Source organism: Schistocerca serialis, chromosome 4 (assembly GCF_023864345.2).
Source record: "Schistocerca serialis cubense isolate TAMUIC-IGC-003099 chromosome 4, iqSchSeri2.2, whole genome shotgun sequence".
Taxonomy (NCBI): Eukaryota; Metazoa; Arthropoda; class Insecta; order Orthoptera; family Acrididae; genus Schistocerca; species Schistocerca serialis.
Genome location: NC_064641.1, coordinates 227077061 through 227100956, shown reverse-complemented (window position 1 = coordinate 227100956; position 23896 = coordinate 227077061). Strand labels below are relative to the sequence as shown.

General features: G+C 41.2%; 1 protein-coding gene across 1 annotated transcript in view; it reads left to right on the top strand.

Annotated features, from left to right (window-relative positions):
- The window catches only part of LOC126473376 (palmitoyltransferase Hip14), a 155874-nt gene that overhangs the window by 82708 nt on the left and 49270 nt on the right, over positions 1-23896 (top strand). Inside the window, exons 9-10 of the mRNA XM_050100383.1 lie at positions 14832-14988; positions 15088-15216. Of these exons, the coding sequence (XP_049956340.1) occupies positions 14832-14988; positions 15088-15216 (286 nt within the window). The remainder of the gene's footprint in view (positions 1-14831; positions 14989-15087; positions 15217-23896) is intronic.

Genomic DNA, 23896 nt, shown 5'->3' with positions numbered 1-23896 from the left:
AAACTTAAACAAAAGCCCGTACCGAGCTACTGAGCGTCTCTCCTGCAGAGTCTTCCACTGGAGTTTATCTATCATCTCCGTAACGCTTTCGCGATTACTAAATGATCCTGTAATGAAGCGCGCTGCTCTCCGTTGGATCTTCTCTATATCTTCTATCAACCCTATCTGGTACGGATCCCACACTGCTGAGCAGTATTCAAGCAGTGGGTGAACAAGCGTACTGTAACCTACTTCCTTTGTTTTCGGATTGCATTTCCTTAGGATTCTTCCAATGAATCTCAGTCTGGCATCTGCTTTACCGACGATCAACATTATATGATCATTCCATTTTAAATCACTCCTAATGCGTACTCCCAGATAATTTATGGTATTAACTGCTTCCAGTTGCTGACCTGCTATTTTGTAGCTAAATGATAAAGGATCTATCTTTCTGTGTATTCGAAGCACATTACACTTGTCGACATTGATATTCAATTGCCATTCCCTGCACCATGCGTCAATTCGCTGCAGATCCTCCTGCATTTCAGTACAATTTTCCATTGTTACAACCTCTCGATACACCACAGCATCATCCGCAAAAAGCCTCAGTGAACTTCCGATGTCATCCACAAGGTCATTTATGTATATTGTGAATAGCAACGGTCCTATGACACTCCCCTGCGGCACACCTGAAATCACTCTTACTTCAGAAGACTTCTCTCCATTGAGAATGACATGCTGTGTCCTGTTATCTAGGAACTCCTCAATCCAATCACACAATTGGTCTGATAGTCCATATGCTCTTACTTTGTTCATTAAACGACTGTGGGGAACTGTATCGAACGCCTTGCGGAAGTCAAGAAACACGGCATCTAACTGTGAACCCGTGTCTATGGCCCTCTGAGTCTCGTGGACGAATAGCGCGAGCTGGGTTTCACATGACCGTCTTTTTCGAAACCCATGCTGATTCCTACAGAGTAGATTTCTTGTCTCCAGAAAAGTCATTATACTCGAACACAATACGTGTTCTAAAATTCTACAACTGATCGACGTTAGAGATATAGGTCTATAGTTCTGCACATCTGCTCGACGTCCCTTCTTGAAAACGGGGATGACTTGTGCCCTTTTCCAATCCTTTGGAACGCTACGCTCTTCTAGAGACCTACGGTACACCGCTGCAAGAAGGGGGGCAAGTTCCTTCGCGTACTCTGTGTAAAATTGAACTGGTATCCCATCAGGTCCAGAGGCCTTTCCTCTTTTGAGCGATTGTAATTGTTTCTCTATCCCTCTGTCGTCTATTTCGATATCTACCATTTTGTCATCTGTGCGACAATCTAGAGAAGGAACTACAGTGCAATCTTCCTCTGTGAAACAACTTTGGAAAAAGACATTTAGTATTTCGGCCTTTAGTCTGTCATCCTCTGTTTCAGTACCATTTTGGTCACAGAGTGTCTGGACATTTTGTTTTGACCCACCAACCGCTTTGACATAAGACCAAAATTTCTTAGGATTTTCTGCCAAGTCAGTATATAGAACTTTACTTTCAAATTCATTGAACGCCTCTCGCATAGCCCTCCTCACACTACATTTCGCTTCGCGTAATTTTTGTTTGTCTGCAAGGCTTTGGCTATGTTTATGTTTGCTGTGAAGTTCCCTTTGCTTCCGCAGCAGTTTTCTAACTCGGTTGTTGTACCACGGTGGCTCTTTTCCATCTCTTACGATCTTGCTTGGCACATACTCATCTAACGCATTATGTACGACGGTTTTGAACTTTGTCCACTGATCCTCAACACTATCTGTACTTGAGACAAAACTTTTGTGTTGAGCCAACAGGTACTCTGAAATCTGCTTTTTGTCACTTTTTCTAAACAGAAAAATCTTCCTACCCTTTTTAATATTCCTATTTACGGCTGAAATCATCGATGCCATAACCGCTTTATGATCGCTGATTCCCTGTTCTGCGTTAACTGTTTCAAATAGTTCGGGTCTGTTTGTCACCAGAAGGTCTAATATGTTATCGCCACGAGTCGGTTCTCTGTTTAACTGCTCAAGGTAGTTTTCAGATAAAGCACTTAAAAAACTTTCACTGGATTCTTTGTCCCTGCCACCCGTTATGAACGTCTGAGTCTCCCAGTCTGTATCCGGCAAATTAAAATCTCCACCCAGAACTATAACATGGTGGGGAAATCTACTCGAAATATTTTCCAAATTATCCTTCAGGTGCTCAGCCACAACAGCTGCTGAGCCAGGGGGCCTATAGAGACATCCAATTACCATGTCTGAGCCTGCATTAACCGTGACCTTCACCCAAATCATTTCACATTTCGGATCTCCGTCAATTTCCTTCGATACTATTGCGCTTCTTATCGCTATAAACACGCCTCCCCCTTCACTGTCCAGCCTGTCTCTGCGGTATACATTCCAATCTGAGTTTAGGATTTCATTACTGTTTACGTCTGGTTTCAGCCAACTTTCTGTCCCTAGTACTATATGGGCATTGTGACCGTTTATTAATGAGAGCAGTTCTGGGACCTTTCTGTAGACGCTCCTGCAGTTTACTATTAGCACATTAATATTGTTATTCCCTGTTGCATTTTGCCTACTCCTACCTTGCCGCTTCTCAGGAGGCGTCTTGTCGGGCCTAGGGAGAGAAGTATCTAACCTAAAAAAAACCCATGTGCATTCCACACGTACTCCGCTACCCTTGTAGCCGCTTCCGGTGTGTAGTGCACGCCTGACCTATTCAGGGGGACCCTACATTTCTCCACCCGATAGTGGAGGTCGAGAAATTTGCACCCCAGATCTCCGTAGAATCGTCTGAGCCTCTGGTTTAAGCCTTCCACTCGGCTCCAAACCAGAGGACCGCGATCGGTTCTGGGAACGATACTACAAATAGTTAGCTCTGATTTCACCCCGCGAGCGAGGCTTTCCGCCTTCACCAATTCCGCCAACCGCCTGTACGAACTGAGGATGACCTCTGAACCCAGACGGCAGGAGTCATTGGTGCCGACATGAGCAACAATTTGCAGTCGGGTGCACCCAGTGGTCTCTATCGCCGCCGGTAGGGCCTCCTCCACATCTCGGATGAGACCCCCCGGCAAGCAGACAGAGTGGCCTTCTTCCCCGACCTTCCCGCTATTTCCCTAAGGGGCTCCATCACCCGCCTAACGTTGGAGCTCCCAATAACTAATAAACCCCTCCCCCCGTGTGCCTGCTCGGACCTTGCTGAAGGAGCAGCCACATGTCCACTCACAGGCAGAGCGGGCGATGCCACACGGCCAGCCTCCACATTGACCCTCCGCCTTGTGCGCCGCGAACGCCGCTGAACCCGCCACTCCCCTTGGGGAGAGGGTGGCCCAACCGCGCCCAGTACATGCGAAGATGTCTCGACAACAGGGACAGTGGGTGAAGCATGTAACACCTGGGGTGTACCTTGCGACGCACCAGACTCCCCACTGCCGCTACACTCCGAGGCAGCAGCCTGAAGACGGCTGACCGCGGCCATCAACACGCTTAGCTGTTCGCGAACAGTGGCCAGCTCCTCCTGCGTCCGTATACAGCAGTCACACATCCTATCCATCCTAAGGAATCAATTTACTGAAGAGAGTTAGTCAACCTTTAACTAGACTGCTAATTCACTAAAGGCTGCTGTTTATTCACTAAACTGTGGTTGCTAGGCACTTCTTGTAGAAAACAATGAAAATAGCACTACCTGTCTCTGGACTGTATTGAAAACAAACACTAGCACTACTGGCACTATGTTTGACTAAAGGGACTCTCTGTGTTCAAAACAAACACAAAATCTATGGAACTATTAATAGCACTCGACAATTAAAGCTTCCTAAAAGCAAATACACACGGAAGAAGAAGTGACAAGTAAGAAAAATACAGTTAATACTTAAATTAAGGTAGCTCGCTGCACAGCAGACGTGAAGCAGACGGCAGTTACGACGACTGCACCAAGAGGGTAATCCAGGTAGTCCAGGGTCAAGCAAATCTGTCAATAATTGCAGAACAGCATTCCAATATGTACTCCAGTTGAAATCCAGTTAACAACCAGATCATGAAAGTATGATGTAAACAAGGTAGAGACTTTAGCACAGTACAATTTGAAGCATCTTATAGAGTTCCGGTACCTGGGTTTTATCCCTAGCTTTTCATTGGTGGCCTTGTACATGTGCTCTCTCATTGGCGCCTCTTATCAGCCCCTGGAGGAGTTGTTGATAGTGGACATTGTAGGATATCAACCTTGCTGTCAGATGACAAGAGATACAGCAGCACTAAACTTTCTCATCTTAGTCCACTGAGCCTGTTTAAAATGTATGTTGATGGTAGGATAATTGTCATTCAGTTTCTTTTTCATATACCATTTCTTTAAAGTTATCCAACAGGGTTTCATGGGAATGTGGTCACCTTTCTATCAGAGATTCCCAGTAGTGTTGCCTGAATGTTTCCATTACACTTTGATATACACTTTACTAATTTGCTAGGATCTTAGCAGCTTGTTTTTGAATTCATTCAACCTTATTTATTTATTTATATTTTCTTTGCTTAGAGCCATCCCAGTGATGGCTTTTGGAAATGGTAATATTATGACAATAATTGTACTGTCAAAATATGTTATATACTGCAATTTTTGCATCTCATATCTATTTTATAAATTTATAACATGACTCCTGGTACACTACTGGTTCATGTTATAATCATTGTCTTAAATTCTTTGAGTGAATATAAGCATTTTGCTATCAGAAAATATTTGAATTTTGTGTTAAAATCAGGCCCTGTATGTTGTTAGAGAGTTTTGTAGTTTGTTAAACCAAATCAATCCAGTCATGTAATGTCTTCTATTTGTAATTTTTAATTTTGTTCTTTTGCAGAAATAATTAAATTTTGTCCAGGTATTGCGATCAAGTACATCACTGCACTTAATAACTTCCTTTAATTGACTGATAAAAATGTAACTAATTCAAATATATATAAAGAATATATTGTTAGGTTTTTGTGCTGCACGTATACTTCACTACATGACACTCTGTCGTCTGTCCCATGCATAATCCTTATTGCTCTTTTCTGTAACAGTAGTATTTTTTTTAAGTCGCAGATGCACAGCCTTATAGTTTGAGCCCTGAATTAGGAAAGTTATAAATTGCACCACAATATATTATTTTCAGTGTTTAACTAAGAATTATATCTGCGAGATGCCTAAAGAAGTATAAAGCAGTATGGACTTTTCCAAATTCAAAATTAATGTGGTTTTGTCACCGCAAATTTTCATCAACATACTCCCCAGAAATTTACAGCTTCCAGTTTCTATTGTGCAGGTGTTGTGCGCATTATTTACATAGCTGTAGTGAGAACTGCCGATTTTATATGCCAGTAATTGAGATTTTGTGACATTCCCCTGTAGGCCCTGATCACTGAAGTATTTTGTTGCTTCTATTATACCACTAGCATCGAAAGATTCTTGTTGTGTACATTCTGTACTACAGAATAAGATTGACATATCATCTGCATAGCTAATTAAATGGGAGTTAATGGATTGTGCAATGTTGTTATTACATATGAGGTAGAGAAAGGAATCAAGGATTGAGCCCTAAGGTACACCATGTATTACTGTTTCATTTGTGGATTGAAAATTTATAATTTTGTCATCTAGTTTGCATGTAAGTGTACTGCATTGTTTATGATTCAACAAATTTGTGGCTAGAAGATTGTAGATGGATCCCCAATACGATATGACTTCAGTTTTTTTTTTTATGAGTAAACTATGCTATACCATGTCGAATTCTTTTGTCAGGTCTAAAAATATACCTGGAGTCTTCATCTTCTGGTCCAACAGACAGTAAACTTCATGGAAGAACTGTGTAACTGCTGTGGTTGCACTTAGCTCTTTTCTGAAGCCATGCCAGGATTCATGACTGTTTTTGATATAGACTCCAAACGGTATGTAATGGTACTAATCTGGCTGTAGCCGCCGCCTCCTCCTCTACCTCTACTTCTTCCTCCTCTACCTCTACTTCTTCCTCCTCCTCCTCCTCCTCCTCCTCCTCCTCCTCCTCTTCTTCCTCTTCCTCTTCATCTTCTTTTCCTTGGTGGTACTACAAGTTCTTCACCACATAGCTGAAAAATTGTGGGTACTGAGTGGTGGGAAAAAATTACGGGCACAACAACATTGTTTTTAGTTTCAATTGTTCTCACTTTTATTAATTTTAAATTAGCTGTCTGGATGATGATCATTTTCTTAATTCCTCTGTTCGTATATCGCATAGACCAGGCTAACCCATACAGCGACCGTTTAGTGGCAACATATCTCGTAGTCCTTATCCTTCAACCAATCTCAGTTCAAAAACATAGTCAGACAAGCATAGTTCCCTACTAAAGTCACAGTAGACACAGATCAATAACACATCTATAAAGTGCATACTAGCAAACACAGTGCTTCTTTATATCAATCAAAGTAGTTCACCAAGATACTGAATGATATGTAAACATCAATTGAAACAGTTCTGACAGAACATACACAACGTTGCTGCTAATATGTCCAAGCCCAGACTCACTCTTATTGAAGAAGTTCATGAAGATAAATGACTACAGCTTGTTCAGTAACTAAGTGATGCGGAGATATTAGCTTGACTGACTCTGAACATAGACTGAAGATATTCGGGGAGGGCAGTATTTAGAAACAGGTGAAAGGACATTTTATGATTGCATTAAATACATACTAATTTGTGAAATTGTAAGATAAGAATTTGTCATTGCAGATGAGCTATGTGTTCCAGCAATAACTTGATTTACCTAATACACAGTTAGTTACAAAAATTAACATAAATTAAAGGACTGTTTAGTATCCCTCCACTGTGAATTGCTTATTTACAAGTATAGTTACCATGTTTAAAATTATGCTAATTTATACAATTCTTAGTCAATGACTTGACTGAATTCTGGAGGTTGTAATTCGGTTTAGAAAAATTAAACCAACAAACATATAATATGGATTTTCAGGATTAAACAGGAATAATCAATCCTTTGAGTATGTCTAAAGTTTAATTAAAATCACCAACTGAATTAACTAGTTTTTGGACAGACGAAGATAGTTATAGAAAAACTTTCTACTTGGGGGTGTCAGTCCTCTCAAAACTAATGATTCTCTCTTTTGAATAGCTCCATTGGACACTGTTATAACAATTTCAGTTACACATTCCTTTTAATGAACAAATTTTTATGCAAAACTAACTATATCACTACAGTCAGCAGGTTGAAAATTACCACTTGAACAATAAATTAATTAGAGATAGTACATGTACAGTGTAATGGCCATTCAAATATATGTAATATACACACTATATGTTTAGTCAGTCACAGTTTGAAATATAAAAGGGAAAAAGTTATGAATAGTAGTGCAACAATAACAGATTGAGAGGTGCTAACTATCTATATTTCAGATAGTGCAATACTCTATAAAATTGATCACACTAGTGCCATGAATGCAACTTCTTTTACAGCTAGAATGCTATTTGCAGAATCTTTCCAACAAATCTAGTTCTTCTGATCACATTCAGTGCTAATGATTGAACTTATTTGCGACATTTCATGTCACTTCTTCATGTTACTACTAAACATATAAATGACGTGGCAGTTCCAGAAGTTTACTGTTATTCTTGTAATTAGATTCTACATTGACCTTGCTTTTTCCTTGAGTATTATCTTACGTTTATTCACTCTGGAAGAAAGCAGCCTTTCACCACACCAAGTGAAAATCATGACACTGTGTATTGTTTTCCATTTCTTTTCATGTGTGACTGTAATTGCTATCTGTTGTTCAGAATCTTTTGGTCAACACCCGTAGACATTCCTATCAGGGTGTGTATCACATGTGACGAAAATTTGGTGTCATAAAGTAATGTAATTACAAGATTTAAAAGTTCTGTGAAGGTTTAAGTCTTTCTGACTTTCCTTATAATTTTTTGTGACAATTCTCTCTTGTAGACAACAAAATTTTCTTTGAACTATAGTGCTGTAGACTGCATCAACAAATTGTTATATATATTGTGAACGTTAGTGCTCTTACTACGCTCCCTGTGATGGACCCAATGTTACCTTCCTTTCTATTCAACAATAGCCTTTTCCCTGCAGCTTCACCCACATATGCATCTGACACATGTATTGAACACTTCTCCTTCTCCCCCTCCCTGTCCCCCCCTCTTCCTCCTTCTATCTGTCCACCTCATCCTCCCATCTCTGTCTGTCTAATTCCTCCTTTTCACTCTCTCTATCTCTTCATCTCCTCCTCTGCCTCTCTTTGTACATTTCCTCCACCCCTCTCTCTTACCATATTTTCCTCTTCACTGCCTCTGACCATATCGTCCTCTCCACTCCCTCTGACCATATCCTCCTCTCCCCCCCCCCCCCCCCCCCATATCACACTGCCCTTATTGGAGCTAGAAGGTTATAAATCCCCCAGTGCTGATACTCAAGAGGCCTGCTGTTTCTGTGTCAAATTTGGTTGAAATTGATCCAGAGGTTTGGGAAGCGATACTGGACATACATAAATACACTCTGCTTTTATATACTCAGTGAACATTAATAATACTGACAAACTGCAGGGACAGATTCCTGACTGGAAATGAAGGAAAAAAGGTGCTATGAACTTTTGTCCTGAAATGAATGGTGTATGTGCAATGACAACAAATTGTCCTGGCCACAGAACAGAGCTACATCCCATCCACATCACCACATATTTTCAAAATATCCTCCATGGGATTGCAGGTGATAGGAATAGTAGCAGTTGTCATGCAGGTTACACATAATTGTGCTTTGGCTTACATCATGTTGGCGTGCCACTTGTCTGGAGCTTGTACTACGATTCTTCTCAGTATCCTGTAGAACATGGTCCTCCAAATCTGGTGTTCGCACAGTCCACCACCTCCCTGCACATTCGTCCATCTGAAAGGACCCATGATCACACAAATGCCCAAAAAGAGCTTGAAATGTTGTGTGATGTGGTTGGTTTCTGTGAGAGTACATGTTTTGATATAGCTGTGCTGCCTCTTGACCGTTTCCATCTGCTTGGCGATACAAAACCACCACCTTGGCTTCTTCCTGACATAAATACTGGACCATTCTGCTGCTTACAGTATGCTGCATCAATCACACAGCCTGCAATACACAAGGAACACATGACACAGGGTCAGAGGAATTGTCATTTGTAAACGCTATCTACCATGGCAATGGTGCCTTTCCGGACACTTGTTCATAAGCCCGTTTTTCCTCCATTTCCAGTCAGGAATTCGTCCCTGTAGTTTATCGCTTTCATTAATGTTCACCTGATTCCCTGTTCTGTAGAACATCCTGGATTCTATTTGTCACAATACCTTGGAGCTGATCTACGAAGCCACTCCTTATGATCATAAAAACATGCCTGTGAAGATACTCTATAGGATCATACCTGGGTTACTGGTTGGCCATGTAGCTCAGTGTCGATTGTATTTTGGAAATCTGTAAAGTTATAGACTGCCTGTTCATCATCATCATCATCATCATCATCATCATCATCTACTATTTTCTGTCATGCTGGTTCTGTGAAAGAAGATCCTTTTCCTCCAAGAATGTCATAATGTTTGAGCTTAGAATATGCTCTAGGACTCAGTAAGATAAGGATACTACCACTTCCTTAAACACGACTTATCATTATATTTTCAGTTGTGTGAGAGTATTTGGTGCATGAGGTATTATTGATATTTAAGAGTTTGGGAAAGGGCCAGTTCTATAATGTATTCAATGAAAAATCCAGTAGCTCTTCTGTCTGGACTTGGTGCCTTGTTCACTTTGAGTAGTTTAACTGGTTCTCAGTATTGGGAATGCTTCTTTCAATCTGCCTCATTTATGACTGTGAGCTGTGGTCAAACAATGGCATGATTTCATCATATATGAATTCAGAACCTATTTCAGCCTTCCATCTGATGTCTTCAGTTTTAACACTAGACTAATCCATGAGAGATGCTGTTGAATATGTAAATCCAATCATTGACTTTTCATGTGACCAAAAATGTTTTTGTGCTGGATCCTTATCCAGAACCTGACTGTGAAACTTAATGTAGGTTTATCCCAGAGTCCTTCTCACAGGTGCACAAATTGCCATTGTGTGTTTTTATCAGTTTTGCTGTGTTTTCTTTCATAGCAAGATTGTGTAAATATGTTTTTTCACAACAGTATATAAGTACTACTATACACCATGATGGACATTTTTTGTATTTATTTTTTTTATCTTGAGCATGATGGATGATGTGTCTGGGCTTTAACATACACAACTCTTGAATGTTTGTCAAATTTAAACTGATGGCTCTCAGCATGTTCAAAACAGTTGTCTAAAAATGTTTTCGGTAATACTTGGGATATTTCCTGGTGTATTTGACGAATGTTCAGAGGGGGAGGAACTATGTGTAATAACTACAATGCTGTGGTGTAAAGATGTGCAATTACTGACTTGTTTATTCAGGGTACAATCCACTCTCTGATTCCTTCGCCTTTGAGTCTTATGTGGTCTGGCCTGTGTTGTAGATAAAAATTGTGTTTATATAGGTTCAGAAAATTACCAAATAATTGAAGTCTCTTTTTTTTTAAGCTGTGTCTTTTCTTCCAACTTATGAGGTGTGTGAGAAAAGTAATGAGACTGACAACACTGTGAGCAATCTGGAGATACTGTGATGTTCTACTTGTGTCGACTGGTGTCCTCATCCCTTCCAGATGCTCAGTCTGAGTGTCATCCCTGTACAGCTATCACATGATTTATAACAGTGCCATCAGTGAAGTTGTGCTTTTGTTGTTTGTTACGAAGATGGAACTATGGAATTTAGAGCAATGTTATGCCATTGAGCTTTGTGTTACATTTGGGGAATCTGTGAGTGGGACCTTTTAAAAGTTGAATCAGGGGCCTATAGGGATCATTCCTTATCAAGAGCACAAGATTTTCACCAGCACAAATTATTTTTGGAGGAAGAGCTTCACTCAGGGAGCTCTTCAACTTCAAAAACCGATGAAAACGTGTGAATGCTCTTGTGAGATTGTTCTTCCAGGGCAAACCGTCAACCAACTGGTTTACAAAGGTATTCCTGAAAGCCTCGGGAAAAGTGTGAATTGATTGAGAGAGGACATTTCATACAAGTGGATACTGCATCATGACAATGCTCAGTGTCACATGGCCAGTTCCATCACAGAATTTTTGATCTCAAAAAGGCATTCCTGTTGTTCCACAGCCTCCCTATTCACTTGATCTGAGGGCTTGTGACTTTTTTTCGTTTCCTGAAATTAAAAATTTCTTAAAAGCATGTCATTTTGGGACTGTGAAGAATGTTCAGAAGAATATGGCCGACATGTTAGAGGCACTACCAGTTGAAGACTGGAAATGACTACTCTGCCAGTGTACAGCTGCCAAAGGGAACTATTTTGGAGGGGACAATATTGTTGTTTGAAAAAAAAAACTTTTATAGATAAAAAATCAGTCTCAGTACTTTCCTCACACACCTCATATGCAGCTCTGGAAAATCCCATACACAATTGTCAGCAATTTAGCTTTGACAGTTCCATAAAGTGTGAACAAAATTATCAACAGCTCAGTGTTCGCTCTCTAATAAGCTGTAGCACATACTGTCCAGCAGAACTCTCTCTTCATTTTTTCATCTCATAGGCCATTGTCAAGGTGCACACTATTCTATGGAGTACAGCATGTCTTAGAGGTAGGGACGCTGCTGCATGGAATAATCACCAAATCCGCAGGTGCCTGGAAGCTTGGCAAAGGACAGAACAATCCCCTTCTTGCAGAAATGCTGCTTCCATCAGTCTCATTAACATGCACAAATAATACAAATTCTCCACACAATATGCATATCCAAAGTGCCCTAAAACTACTAATGAAAATTAACTGTATGTTTGATGAGCATAATTTGTCGGTACTATTAACATTGTGCAACACACCACTTCATGAAAGTGGTATGTTACACCAAATACTTCAGGTGATACTGAGCATTAAAGCTGCCACCAACTCTATTGCCACACAGTTGGGGTATTCCTACTCTCAAGTTAAGGCTGTTTTTGGATGGCCCTACAAATGGTGGGGATGAATCTGGTAAGTGGTAGATGCATCCAGTTATTAATCCAATTCCACCCATCCCGGTTAATCTTGTCCTCATGAGATCCTAGTCAGATTGATTTTGGACCTTTTTTTGCTTATAATTATAAATATTTCACATCATGAGGAGCCTAGTCTAGGTTGTTCCAGCTCAAGTGACCATCTGTGGCAGCCTCATGGGGCAGTGTTGGAAGAGCTTGGTCTGACTTGTCATTCCTATATACAGTCTATACTTTCAAAAATTCCCTTTGTCTCTGCTTGCAGTTTGTCGCTTTCAGTTCTTAATGTAGGAGCTATGGGAGCTGCTTTCTAATTCTGGGACTCCACACCAAGTGTTCTGACAGCTAACATTAATGTCTTTGAATTCTAGATCTCTCATATTTGTTATTTTGTGGTAATGGGTGTCTTCCCTACTGTTGATTTAGAAATTGAAGTTTACTTTAAAAAGGAAAAAAAGAAGCCGTGTACATTTTACGTGTACTATGCCAACCAATGGCTATTACCAGAGTATTACACGTACCTGAGCTACCCATGTCGACTTACAACCATTCACCCTGTTGAACAGGTCACAAAAACAAGAAGTCTCTGGTTTATACCCTCCATTTAGTTTTAGATTAGAGGAGCTACATCAGTCTCATAACAGTACTGCTAATATAAAGTTGTACTGGGACCCCATGAGGGATGCTAGCCATTTTCAAGGTTTTTGACAGTTTCCTGAAAAAAACTGAGAAGGATTTTATATCCCAGGCAACAGCTGCTGTTGGTGTTGATGTGATCTGCAGTTGAGTTCAAACCGTGCTCTCATTTGGTCTTACGATAGTCTCCTCAATCTAGCAGCTACATCCACCTGGGACACACTCTGAGAGCAAATGTGATTTGTCCCCCTCCTGTGACACTATATCTATACTATGGGTGTCAATCACCAAATGTTTTAAATGCTTACACCAAACATTCTTTTCTTCCCCCTCTGTGTGGATGCCATGTCATTGACGGAGGAGTGACTACTGCCTGAGGAGGAGAGACAAGGACTGCTGGTTGCCACTCATTACTAGTGGAAGGCAATGACTCAAGCTCATTTGTTAGAATTTGCAGTGTACAACATATCCCGTGTAATGGACTCTATATCTTGGCACAGCCCGCCAGCCACCATTAGGTCACTGCTTGGTATTAAATTGTGGTTCTCTGTAGTCAATACCAGCAACAGTAGTAACTGGCATGTTCCATGCGGTGTATGTGGTGACAGGAAACTGCTTTGAAACTCCATCATCAGCGCAATTCATAGCAGTCATACGAAGCATGTCGACAGTTGTCAAGCAACTTCCAGCAATTCACAGACAGTGGTCGACTACTCCTCCATCAATGGGCCAAAACAGACACACCCATATCTACTCATAGACTCTGCATATATACCTATCTCTTGCAAATACAAAAACAGGGTGATGTCTTGTATTGACTTTATTGGAAAAGTTGTGGAAATTTCAGGGTACTCCGAAAGATTCAGGGGAATTTTGAAAGACTCTAGGGGTATGTCAGCTATTTCCTGATCAAATAACTGTTAGTACATTCTGAGTCATTTTGTTACACTTCACTTGTAGATTCTGCTTGAGGAACAGTAAGTTGTGGAGTCGTGTAAGGAAATGTGAAGAGGGGCACTGAATTGTTTTAATGTTTGTGCCTCAATTTCAGCTACCTCCACTGCACTCAATGACGTCTAGAATCTCCTCGAGCTTTGGGTCTATTTCCTATTATATGACTGAAGTGCAGTAGAGTGTAATGAGCATGTAAGAATTTATTATGCAGCTTTGAATCTGTTATTTGCAGATATGGAAAGGTGAGTTTTTAATTTTATGTAAATTATAAATGCAGATATTTGAACATGTATATTTTGTAGTTAAGTTTCAGTTCTTGTTTAATAATTTCAGTGCAAAGAAGTATTTTGCATACTTTCTTGTACTGTCAAGCTTCAAGTTAACGATAGCCATAGTGTGAAGAACATCCAATTTGAAGCATTGTGCAATGTTCTGTCAAAGTCTGTTGTTATAACATAATAATTCAAAGTTTGTGCCTGCAAGATTTCTCACCTACTTGAGGTTATCACACAATGGCACAGAATGCTGACAGCCAATGGTAAGGAATTCACAGCAGTGGCACATACGTGATACAACTCGTAATGCTTGCTCAGCCTGAAATAATTACAAATCAGTGACTTGGCCACAAAAAATTGCCAAATTACCATCAAAACTAGTAAAGTAAAACTTGTTATGGTGTACAACAAAAATTGGTTCTTGGAAATTTCGAATTTCAGTGTGGAAAAACTTGGATATAACAAACTTTTTTGATGACAAAAAGTTGCCACACTGAAAAAGAAATCATGTAAGTCAAAAACTCTTTGCTGGTTACCTCCTCACGGAAAAATGTAAGAAGGACCACAAAGTGCCAACCCTAGTTTGCGGCTGATGCGAGTGGCACTGCTGGTAATACCACACGTGCGCACATCCTGCCCCCGCCCCCTTCCACCACGCGCGCGCGCACACACACACACACACACACACACACACACACACACACACACTCTGTATATGTGACTGTGTTACTCAGGCTATTATGTAAATGCAGGAAAGACTCATTTCCTCCAGCCCCTTGTTAGCCCACCCTTGAAAGCTAGTGTATCGTATATTAATTACATAGAATTTTCCGTCATAAATTCATTACCTTTTGGTTGTTACAGACCATCATTGAACTGGCAGAACGTGGGGGTTTTGACCCACAAGGTTTCTGCAGCTCGTGCCTTGTTAGAAGACCAGTCCGATCCAAGCACTGTTCTGTTTGTAATCGATGTGTTGCTAAGTTCGACCATCACTGCCCATGGGTCGGAAATTGTATAGGTAAGCTGTTATTATGCATTGAATTACATGTATGGTCTGTTTTTTACTACAGATTTTTATTGTTGAGATTTGAATAGTAATATTCCAATACATTTCCAGGTGCCAGAAATCATCGTTATTTCATGGGATACTTAATAATGCTTCTCACAATGTGTATATTTTTGCTGTATGGTTGTGTACAGTTTTGGCACATAATGTGCCCTGTCACAAGTGACAGTATCTGGGAAGGTGAGCCTACCATTCAGATTTAACACTTGTAATACTGGTCCTATAAGTAAATGCCAAATCCTATGGAGTGGCTAGAATTTTTTGCGAACTACAACTTTTTTGTATTAATCGTAGTTATAATTTTAAAACTTTTTTGGGGTTTTTGAACTATCTACTTCAACTTATCAATTTTGGTATTTTTTGTATTGAAAATAGACAACTTGGTAGTATTTACAGCAGAAAAAAAGTGATAATATGTTGTCTTTAAATATATTTATTCATATACTTTCTATAACCAATTAACTTGCCATATAAACACCCAAAAACCACAAGATGAAAGAGAAATCCCGCTTTCATAGAGCAGTCAAGTGTGGTACTTGAAGCAATTGAAAACAGTTCCAATGCTTCACTCACTACACTCATATCCTCTTTGGCCAGCCTTCCCTATTACAAATTTGTCCTTTTCACTCCATATGAATCGCCTCCATTGGTCTTTTCTTCTTCACAATCCATTGAAATAATAGGAAAGTCAGGTGTAACAATTGCAGTTTTAAAAAATCAGGATTTACAGTCTTTTCACACAATACATTACCTAAATTGGCATCAAATACAACACCTCATTGTCTGAACATTTGTAAAAATCTCGTAAATCATTTTCTTCTCGTATATCTCTCGTTCCCTGTACATTTTTGAAAATGAACACACAATCTCACAAAATACCAGAAAATCACAGAAAGTTCCAGCCTTCAGTGTCTGTGAAACCTAATAGTTTGATAACCAAGAATTTTTACAGTGGCAACAGCTACTGGCCTATCAACTTTCTCAACAAATTTTATGCTTTCCATTTCCTGTAAATGCCATAATAATACGAGGGCTGTGAGCTAAGTTTTAATGAAATAAGTAAAAGCGAAGCATACCAGGTGATCAAAAAGTCAGTATAAATTTGAAAACTTAATAAACCACGGAGTAATGTAGATAGAGAGGTAAAAATTGACACACGTATTTGGAATGACATGGGGTTTTATTAGAACAAATAATAATAATAATAATAATAATAATAATAATATTGCTAGACGCGTGAAAGATTCTTGCGCACGTCGTTTGGTGATGATCGTGTGCTCAGCCGCCACTTTCGTCACGCTTGGCCTCGCAGGTCCCGAGACCTCAGTCCGTGCGATTATTGGCTTTGGGGTTACCTGAAGTCACAAGTGTATCGTGATCGACCGACATCTATTTACAGTGCTGTTGTTGAGGAATGATGGTGGACATATTGAGCATTTCCTGTAAAGAACATCATCTTTGCTTTGTTTTACTTTGTTATGCTAATTATTGCTATTCTGATCAGATGAAGCGCCATCTGTTGGACATTTTTTGAACTTTTGTATTTTTTTGGTTCTAATAAAACCCCATGTCATTCGAAACGTGTGTCAATTTGTACCTTTCTATCTACATTATTCCGTGATTTATTCAGTTTTCAAATTTATACTGACTTTTTGATCACCCGGTATATGTCCATTTTTAGGCTGTGTTATAGCACAAATTTTTATGAATATTTTATGTATGCATAGTATCCATAGTTATTTAGTTATAATTGAATTATACATTTTCATCCCAAATGCAATAGTTCAATATTATTTCATTCTTTTTATTTGCTCTTCCTCTTTACGTTGTTTTTTCCAAAAGATATGTCAGAAGTCTAAAAAGGTTAAGGAAATAAGAGAGTCTGTCTTCATAAATGGATAATCAGTCATTACAGTAGAACTAATTAAATATATAAAAGGAAAATTAATTTGCAAAAACTGTAAAATTATGAGGAGAGGGAATTTCTAGTTGGTACTTAATTTCAGGAAAAAAAACATGATTCCTTGCTTTTTGAACAGTTAGTTCCTTCCTTAGGGAGGAAGAAGAGAGATCTTTGGAAAGGTTGGAAAGGTCTTTGGAAAGGTTGGGAAGACAGGAAGAGCCCTTCTATTTTGAGGATAAGGGGAGATATCAGAGAGATATGTGGTCAAAGATAGTATGTTGGTAAACACTGTTGCAACTGTACAAGTGTAATAGGTCCTGTTCAGGATGAAAGAGGATGTGAGCATTTGAAGGGAACAAAATTTGGAAATGAGGCCGCATTCTGTTATATATAGTATAAAAGTGGACACGCCCAACTCAGAATGCCAGACCATTAATCAGTCAAGATGGCAATGGAAGGATGTCGTTGTGACAGAACACAGTCTGAACAATCAGGAGAAAGAATAGTTGGTGCACATAATGTCCAGCTGGAGGCTGAAGCCAGAGGGAGCATCCTGTCTTGGACCGACACTCCAGCAGCATCCTGAGTGACTTCCCTCGCACACTTCTCATTAGGTGTTCAGAAGCAGGGCATAGGGGTTTTTGGGCTGCGCATTTAACAGGAACAAGCAATCTCTGCTGAAACGGCAATCCCGCTCAGGACGTAGGCCAGGTGACTTATACATGAACTCCACAGATGATTAGTATGTTTGAGTCTTCAGCAAACATTAAAGTTTTTGGACCACACTTTAAAGTCATTAGATAATCATTTATGTAGATTAACAAGACTGATCACTGTACTAATCCTTTTGGGAACCTATGTGTTAAGAGTTCAAAAATCAAGTAATGATGTCCTTATAGCTTTGACAATGTCTCTAGCATTGGGAGACAAAATGTGTTGTGCACAGAAACATGCTATATAGATTCCACTACTGAATTGTGTGTTAAAAAAAAAAAAAAAAAAAAAAAAAAGAGGAGGAGGAGAGAGAGAGAGATGGCTCTTAAAAGTATAAACATAGTTTGCCTTGCTTTACCTGACTCCTTGACTTGATGGCAAGGTATCACTTCAGTAATCTAGAATTAGTCGCAATTTAAATTTCACCTGATAACAATCTTTGTTATTTAACTGCTAGTAACTTGGTGTTGTATTATTTGAGTGGTATAATAATTCCATTTGTTTACCAGGTTACAAAACAGTGTTTGAGTGTGCAAAGAAGTGTTTACATTTTGTCCCAATTTGATAGATAGACTTTCCAAATGATTCAAACATAATGACGTAAGTAGCCTGGAGTGCTTTGTCATGTATAGACCACGTCGTGAGCCCTGGATTTAACCATTCAGGATATTAATTTCTGAACAGTTTGTTATCATGGTAATTGTGTGTGAGTGTATTTGTGGGACAGGGCTATACCTCAACCAGTTTTAAAACCAAGTTTGCAAGAGGTGGAAGCAGACATTGACCAGGAATCCACCTCATACGAGGCTGACACACCTGAAAGTTACTTTTTTCTTCAGGGGTTACTCCTGTAGGCCTTTGTACCCTCCAAGTCATGAAATATTTCCTCTTGCACCTTGAAAACTGTTGGCCATTTTCAGCAAGTACCACAGGCAAGGATCTACAATGGAGTGTTACCTCCAGGACCAGTTGGATTCAGGTGTGTGTGTTTTTTTAAAAAAAACAGGATTCATACTCCTGCTTCATCATCACTTGAAGTATGAGACCCTGGGCATGTAGCAGGCACTAGCAGTTTATTATTATTACTCATTTTTGCCTCCAGGGCAGTGGTTAACTTGAATGTTACATGATTGTTCACTTTTTCCTTTTTTCCTTCTTCCTTTTCTCTTCATTCTTTGGCTGTGTTTCTGTTTCCTCTGGTCTGTCCTTATTTTGCTAAGCATTGAGTTAAATGTACACAACTCAACATCAAAAATTATAACTTCATATTCAAAAGGGGACCTTATGGACTGGCATTCTTCTACTTTCCACATACTTACAGGATATGAAGATCAGTGTCTAGGCACTGATTTGCTGAAATAGTAAAATGCAGTTCTAAAGAAACTAAAAAAAAATGCCTTTAAAGATATAACGTTAGTGTATCCATGGAAGCCCAGAAATTTTTGTTGGGACGGGGGGGGCATGTAAGATGCTAAAACTATTTTTTATACAACAGATTCAGCGAATTTGAAGAGAGATTGTGACCAAGAACTAAATATGTAGTAATTGTAATGATTACTAGATGTCCACTCAGTTCACTTTTGTAGTAAGTTACCTCAAAATCCAAAAGTGAAGCATATAATATTAATATATGCAAAATACATCTGTGGAAACACCATGCTGGAATACAAACAATATAAGGAAAAGATAGATTTCTACACACTGTGAAGGTGACATGCTAAGTTGCAAACAGGCACAATGAAAAGACACTTACACATTAGCTTCTGGCCAAAGCATTCTTCAGAAGGGGAAACACATACATCTTCATTCACACAAGCAAACACGTCTCATCCACAACTGACCGCCATCTCCGGCAGCTCAGACCGAGCTGCTGGAGATTGCAGCCATATGTGCATCAGGTGTGCTTGCTTGTCTGAATGAAGGATTTTGTGTGTGTGTGTTTTTCCTTTTCTGAAGAAGGCTTTGGTCGAAAGCTGATGTGTAAATGTATTTTCATTGTGCCTGTCTGTAACTCAATGTGTCATCTTCACAGTGAGTTGCAGTCTACCTTTTCTTTGTATTATCAAAATACGAGGGTTGCCCAGTAAATAATGCCCCATATTTTTTTTCTCCAGAAGTATTTATTCCACAACAATCAAATTTACATATGTGAAAGACTGATGTTTTGTCTACTTGCTTTATTTTTCCACATAATCTCCTTCAAGTTCGACGGCCTTTTTCCAGCGAGACACAAGAGCGTGTATTCCCTGCCGGTAAAAATCTTTACTCTGCCTACGGAGCCAGGTTGTCACTTCGTGAATCACTTCTTCGTCATCGGCAAAACGTCTTCCACGAATGAAATTCTTCATTGGCCCAAACAAGTGAAAGTCTGAAGGAGCCAAATTGGGGCTGTAGGGTGGATGGGGTAACACTATCCAACCCAGTTTCGCGATGTGTTCACAAGTCCTCAAACTTGTGTGAGGACGAGCGTTATCATGCTGAATCAAAACATCCTGTGGGTTAACATGACGCCCAAGGCGCCGGAAGCGCTGCTTAAGTTTGTCTAATGTTTTGACATAAGCCTCTGAATTAATGGTACTGCCTTTTGGCATCACATCAATGAGAATTACGCCCTCGCAATCCCAAAACACAGTCATCATGACTTTTCCGGCTGAAGGAACTGTTTTGAATTTTTTCTTCTGTGGAGAATAAGCATGATGCCATTCCATCGATTGTCTTTTTGTTTCGGGCTCAAAATGATGCACCCAAGTTTCATCACCTGTCACAATCCGTGACAAAAAGGCCTCCCCGTCAACGTGAAAGCGTCGCAACAAATCGAAAGAAATGTCTTTTCTTTGGGATTTGTGATCGACAGTAAGACACCGAGGAACCCATCTTGCACACACTTTTGAGTATCCAAGCTGATTGATAATCACATCCACACTTCCTTTGCTTACTGACAACTCCAGTGCCAATTGTCGAGTCGTAATGCGTCGATCCCGTCGAATGAGAACATCAGCCCGCTGCAACATGTCAGGCGTGACAGCCGTGGGAGGCCTTCCCGACCGCGGCAAATCTCGGAGCTCCGCAGCACCGCCCTCTGATGCTTTCACCCTCTGTGCCCAGCGACCAACAGTACTCCTATCGACTGCAGATGTTCCGTAGACGTTGCACAAGCGTTTATGAATATTGCCCACGGTTTCTTCCTCTGCTACGAGAAATTCAATCACTGCACGTTGTTTCTGACGGATGTCACTTGCAGACGCCATTTTAGAACATTCCTACACCACCGCTCTCTGTCGGAGGAAATTTAAACTTTGCATACACACGCGGGAAACTTCAAATAACTCGCACCTAAAGTGTCACATTTCTAATATTTTTTATTTCGGAGAAAAAAAATATGGGGCATTATTTACTGGGCAACCCTCGTACATCCGTTATAGTTTTCACATTATCATGGTTGTCACCTATCTTCAGCTAACGATGAAAAATTATATTTTTATATTATTAAATCAAGTGTATCCAATGAGTTGGGAAATGAAGCTAGAAAGTGTTCACAAAAAAAATATATTTCTATTCATTTACCAGTACCAACAATGTTAGTTTGACAGAGAAAATTAAAAATTTGAAATAGAAAATGAGTCAGGAAGTGTTACTAAATGTGAACAAAAATAACTAGCAAGAAATATCTTTTATTTCTAAAGGTCATTGAGAGTAACCAACAAGAAATACCACTCAGAAAATTGCAGGAACAAGTCACGTAGTAACGAGTCAAAACCGTCATGTATACAGCTGTGATGCAATATATGTTTTGCGGATAAAAATGTGGAAACACCATAAACATAACACATTACCATGCCTCCCCCCAGGGGGTCCGCAACTCTTTTGTGGACACGTGCGTAGCGAGCACGGGACCCCGAGCTAATGTGGCCCTCCTTCCTTTCCGGGCTGCATACCTTCCCTTCCCTTTCCGCATCCCTCCCCGTCCCCCATCTTCGCCCCCCCCCCCCCCCCCCCTCACCTCTGGCTCTTTCCTTCCCTTTCTCCCCCTCTGGGAGTATGGTTTGTGCCTACGTCCGGAGACGGACACTCGAAACTGTTCCAAATTTCTTGCTTTTACACTTGCAAGTCCTCGTCCTTCCTCTGTCCTTCTCTTTTCCTTCCCTCTTCTCCTTGCCCTTTTCTCCGCTGCGGCGTTTGACACCCCCTTTTCTTTCCCTTCCCTTTCTCTTTTTTCCTCCCTGTGCGTGTCTGAAGGCCGACCCACGCACTTCCATGCGTAGCCGGTGACGGGGTAATGCGTAATTCCCCGCCCCGGGTAGACAGGTAGGACACGTACGTACCCCCTGGTAACGGCCAGGCCCAGGGAGGGGTGATTACCCGAGCTGATACCTTCCGAAAGTGCCGATTGGTCCCTCCGTCCGTTTGTCGGGAGGTGTGACCTGAGGTGTGAACAATCACCTAAGGCGGGTGTGCCCTCGGTGAGGGCCCCCACAAGGGAGGAGCGCGCCATCGGAGACGCCGGTAATCATGGGGGATTCTTCCGCAATGGTTTCCTCACCTTCCACTATGTCTGCTCACAAACGTAAGTTCACTGAGTCTCAGCCACAGACGGTTCTTCCATCGTTGCCACAGTTCCTTGTTGTTTCTCGGTCTGACGAAGGTCACGACTTTTCCACGGTCAACCCTTTCATTATTCAGAAAGGTGTCGACGCAATTGCGGGTCCTGTAAAGTCTTGTTCCAGATTACGGAATGGCACCCTGTTGTTAGAAACACACAGTGCCCTCCAGGCTCAAAAATTGCTGCGTACTTCTCTGCTCCACACCTTCCCTGTCCGGGTGGAACCGCACCGTACCTTAAATTCCTCGCGTGGAGTCGTTTATACACGCTCCCTCGATGGATTATCTGACGAAGAAATTCAGCACTACCTGTCTGACCAGGGCGTCACGGCTGTTCATCGGGTTATGAAAAGGGTTGACTCGAACATCATTCCAACCCGCACTGTCTTCTTGACATTTGACAAGGTTCAACTCCCATCAAAAATCAAAGCAGGCTATGAGATAATTTCCGTTCGCCCTTATGTCCCAAACCCTACGCGTTGCTATCGATGTCAGCGGTTCAATCACACCAGCCAGTCCTGTTCCAATCCGGCCAAATGTGTTACGTGTGGCAAGGATGCCCATGAGGGTGCTTGTCCACCTCCATCCCCTCGCTGCATCAACTGTATGGGTGACCACGCTGCTTCCTCTCGAGATTGCCCCGTTTTTAAGGACGAAAAGCTCATCCAGGAAATAAGAGTGAAGGAAAAGGTGTCGACCTTTGCTGCTCGAAAGTTACTCGCCAGTCGACAGCCCACCTTGCCTCAGAAAGGAAAATACAGCACTGTCCTTGCTTCTCCTCGGCCAACAAAGGAGGCGGCCACGCAGACTTGCGACCTCACATTTAGTACCACGGTCGTCAGATCGGCCAGCGCAAAGATCGCCCGTTCAACCTCACCACTTTCGCCTGCCCACTCTATGGCTCACCCTTCGTCGGGTTCTGCTAAATCTCGAGCCCAAAAGTCAGACGCCAAGTCTTCGAAAAAAGAGCATTCTCGTGAAGAGTTTTTACGTACTGCAACTTCACAACCATCGGTTCCTCCTTCATCTAAACATCATACCTCCAAGAAGGCTACGAAGAAACACAGTTCCTCTCCTTCTCCGCCAAGGCGTGTCCCATCTACAGCACCACCTGGCGGAAATCGCCCTCGGCCATCTTCTGTGTCGCCGCGGCGCACTGCTGGTGGCCGGTCAACTGGCCGATCGTTGGTGGCAGGAGCTGCTCCTGACCAACCTATGGATCAGGATCTTCTGCCTTCGACTGAATGCCATTCCATGCTGTCGGTCGCAAGCTCTGAGCAGTCGTTGAGTTGACAGCACCCTTGGTCACGTTCCTCCATTTTCTGTTCACCCTATGTCCATTATCCACTGGAATATCCGCGGCATTCGCGCCAATCGGGATGAATTGTCGATCCTCTTACGATCCTACTCGCCGGTCATCTTCTGTCTTCAGGAAACAAAGCTGCGTCCCCATGACCGCTTTGTTCTCCCTCAATTTCAGTCCGTCCGATATGACCTCCCCTCTGTTGAAGGCACTCCAGCCCATGGAGGACTCATGATTCTGCTGCATGATACTCTCCATTATCACCCAATCCCCTTAAACACTTCCTTCCAAGCTGTCGCCGTCCGTCTTTCCCTTTCTGGATACACGTTCTCTCTTTGTAC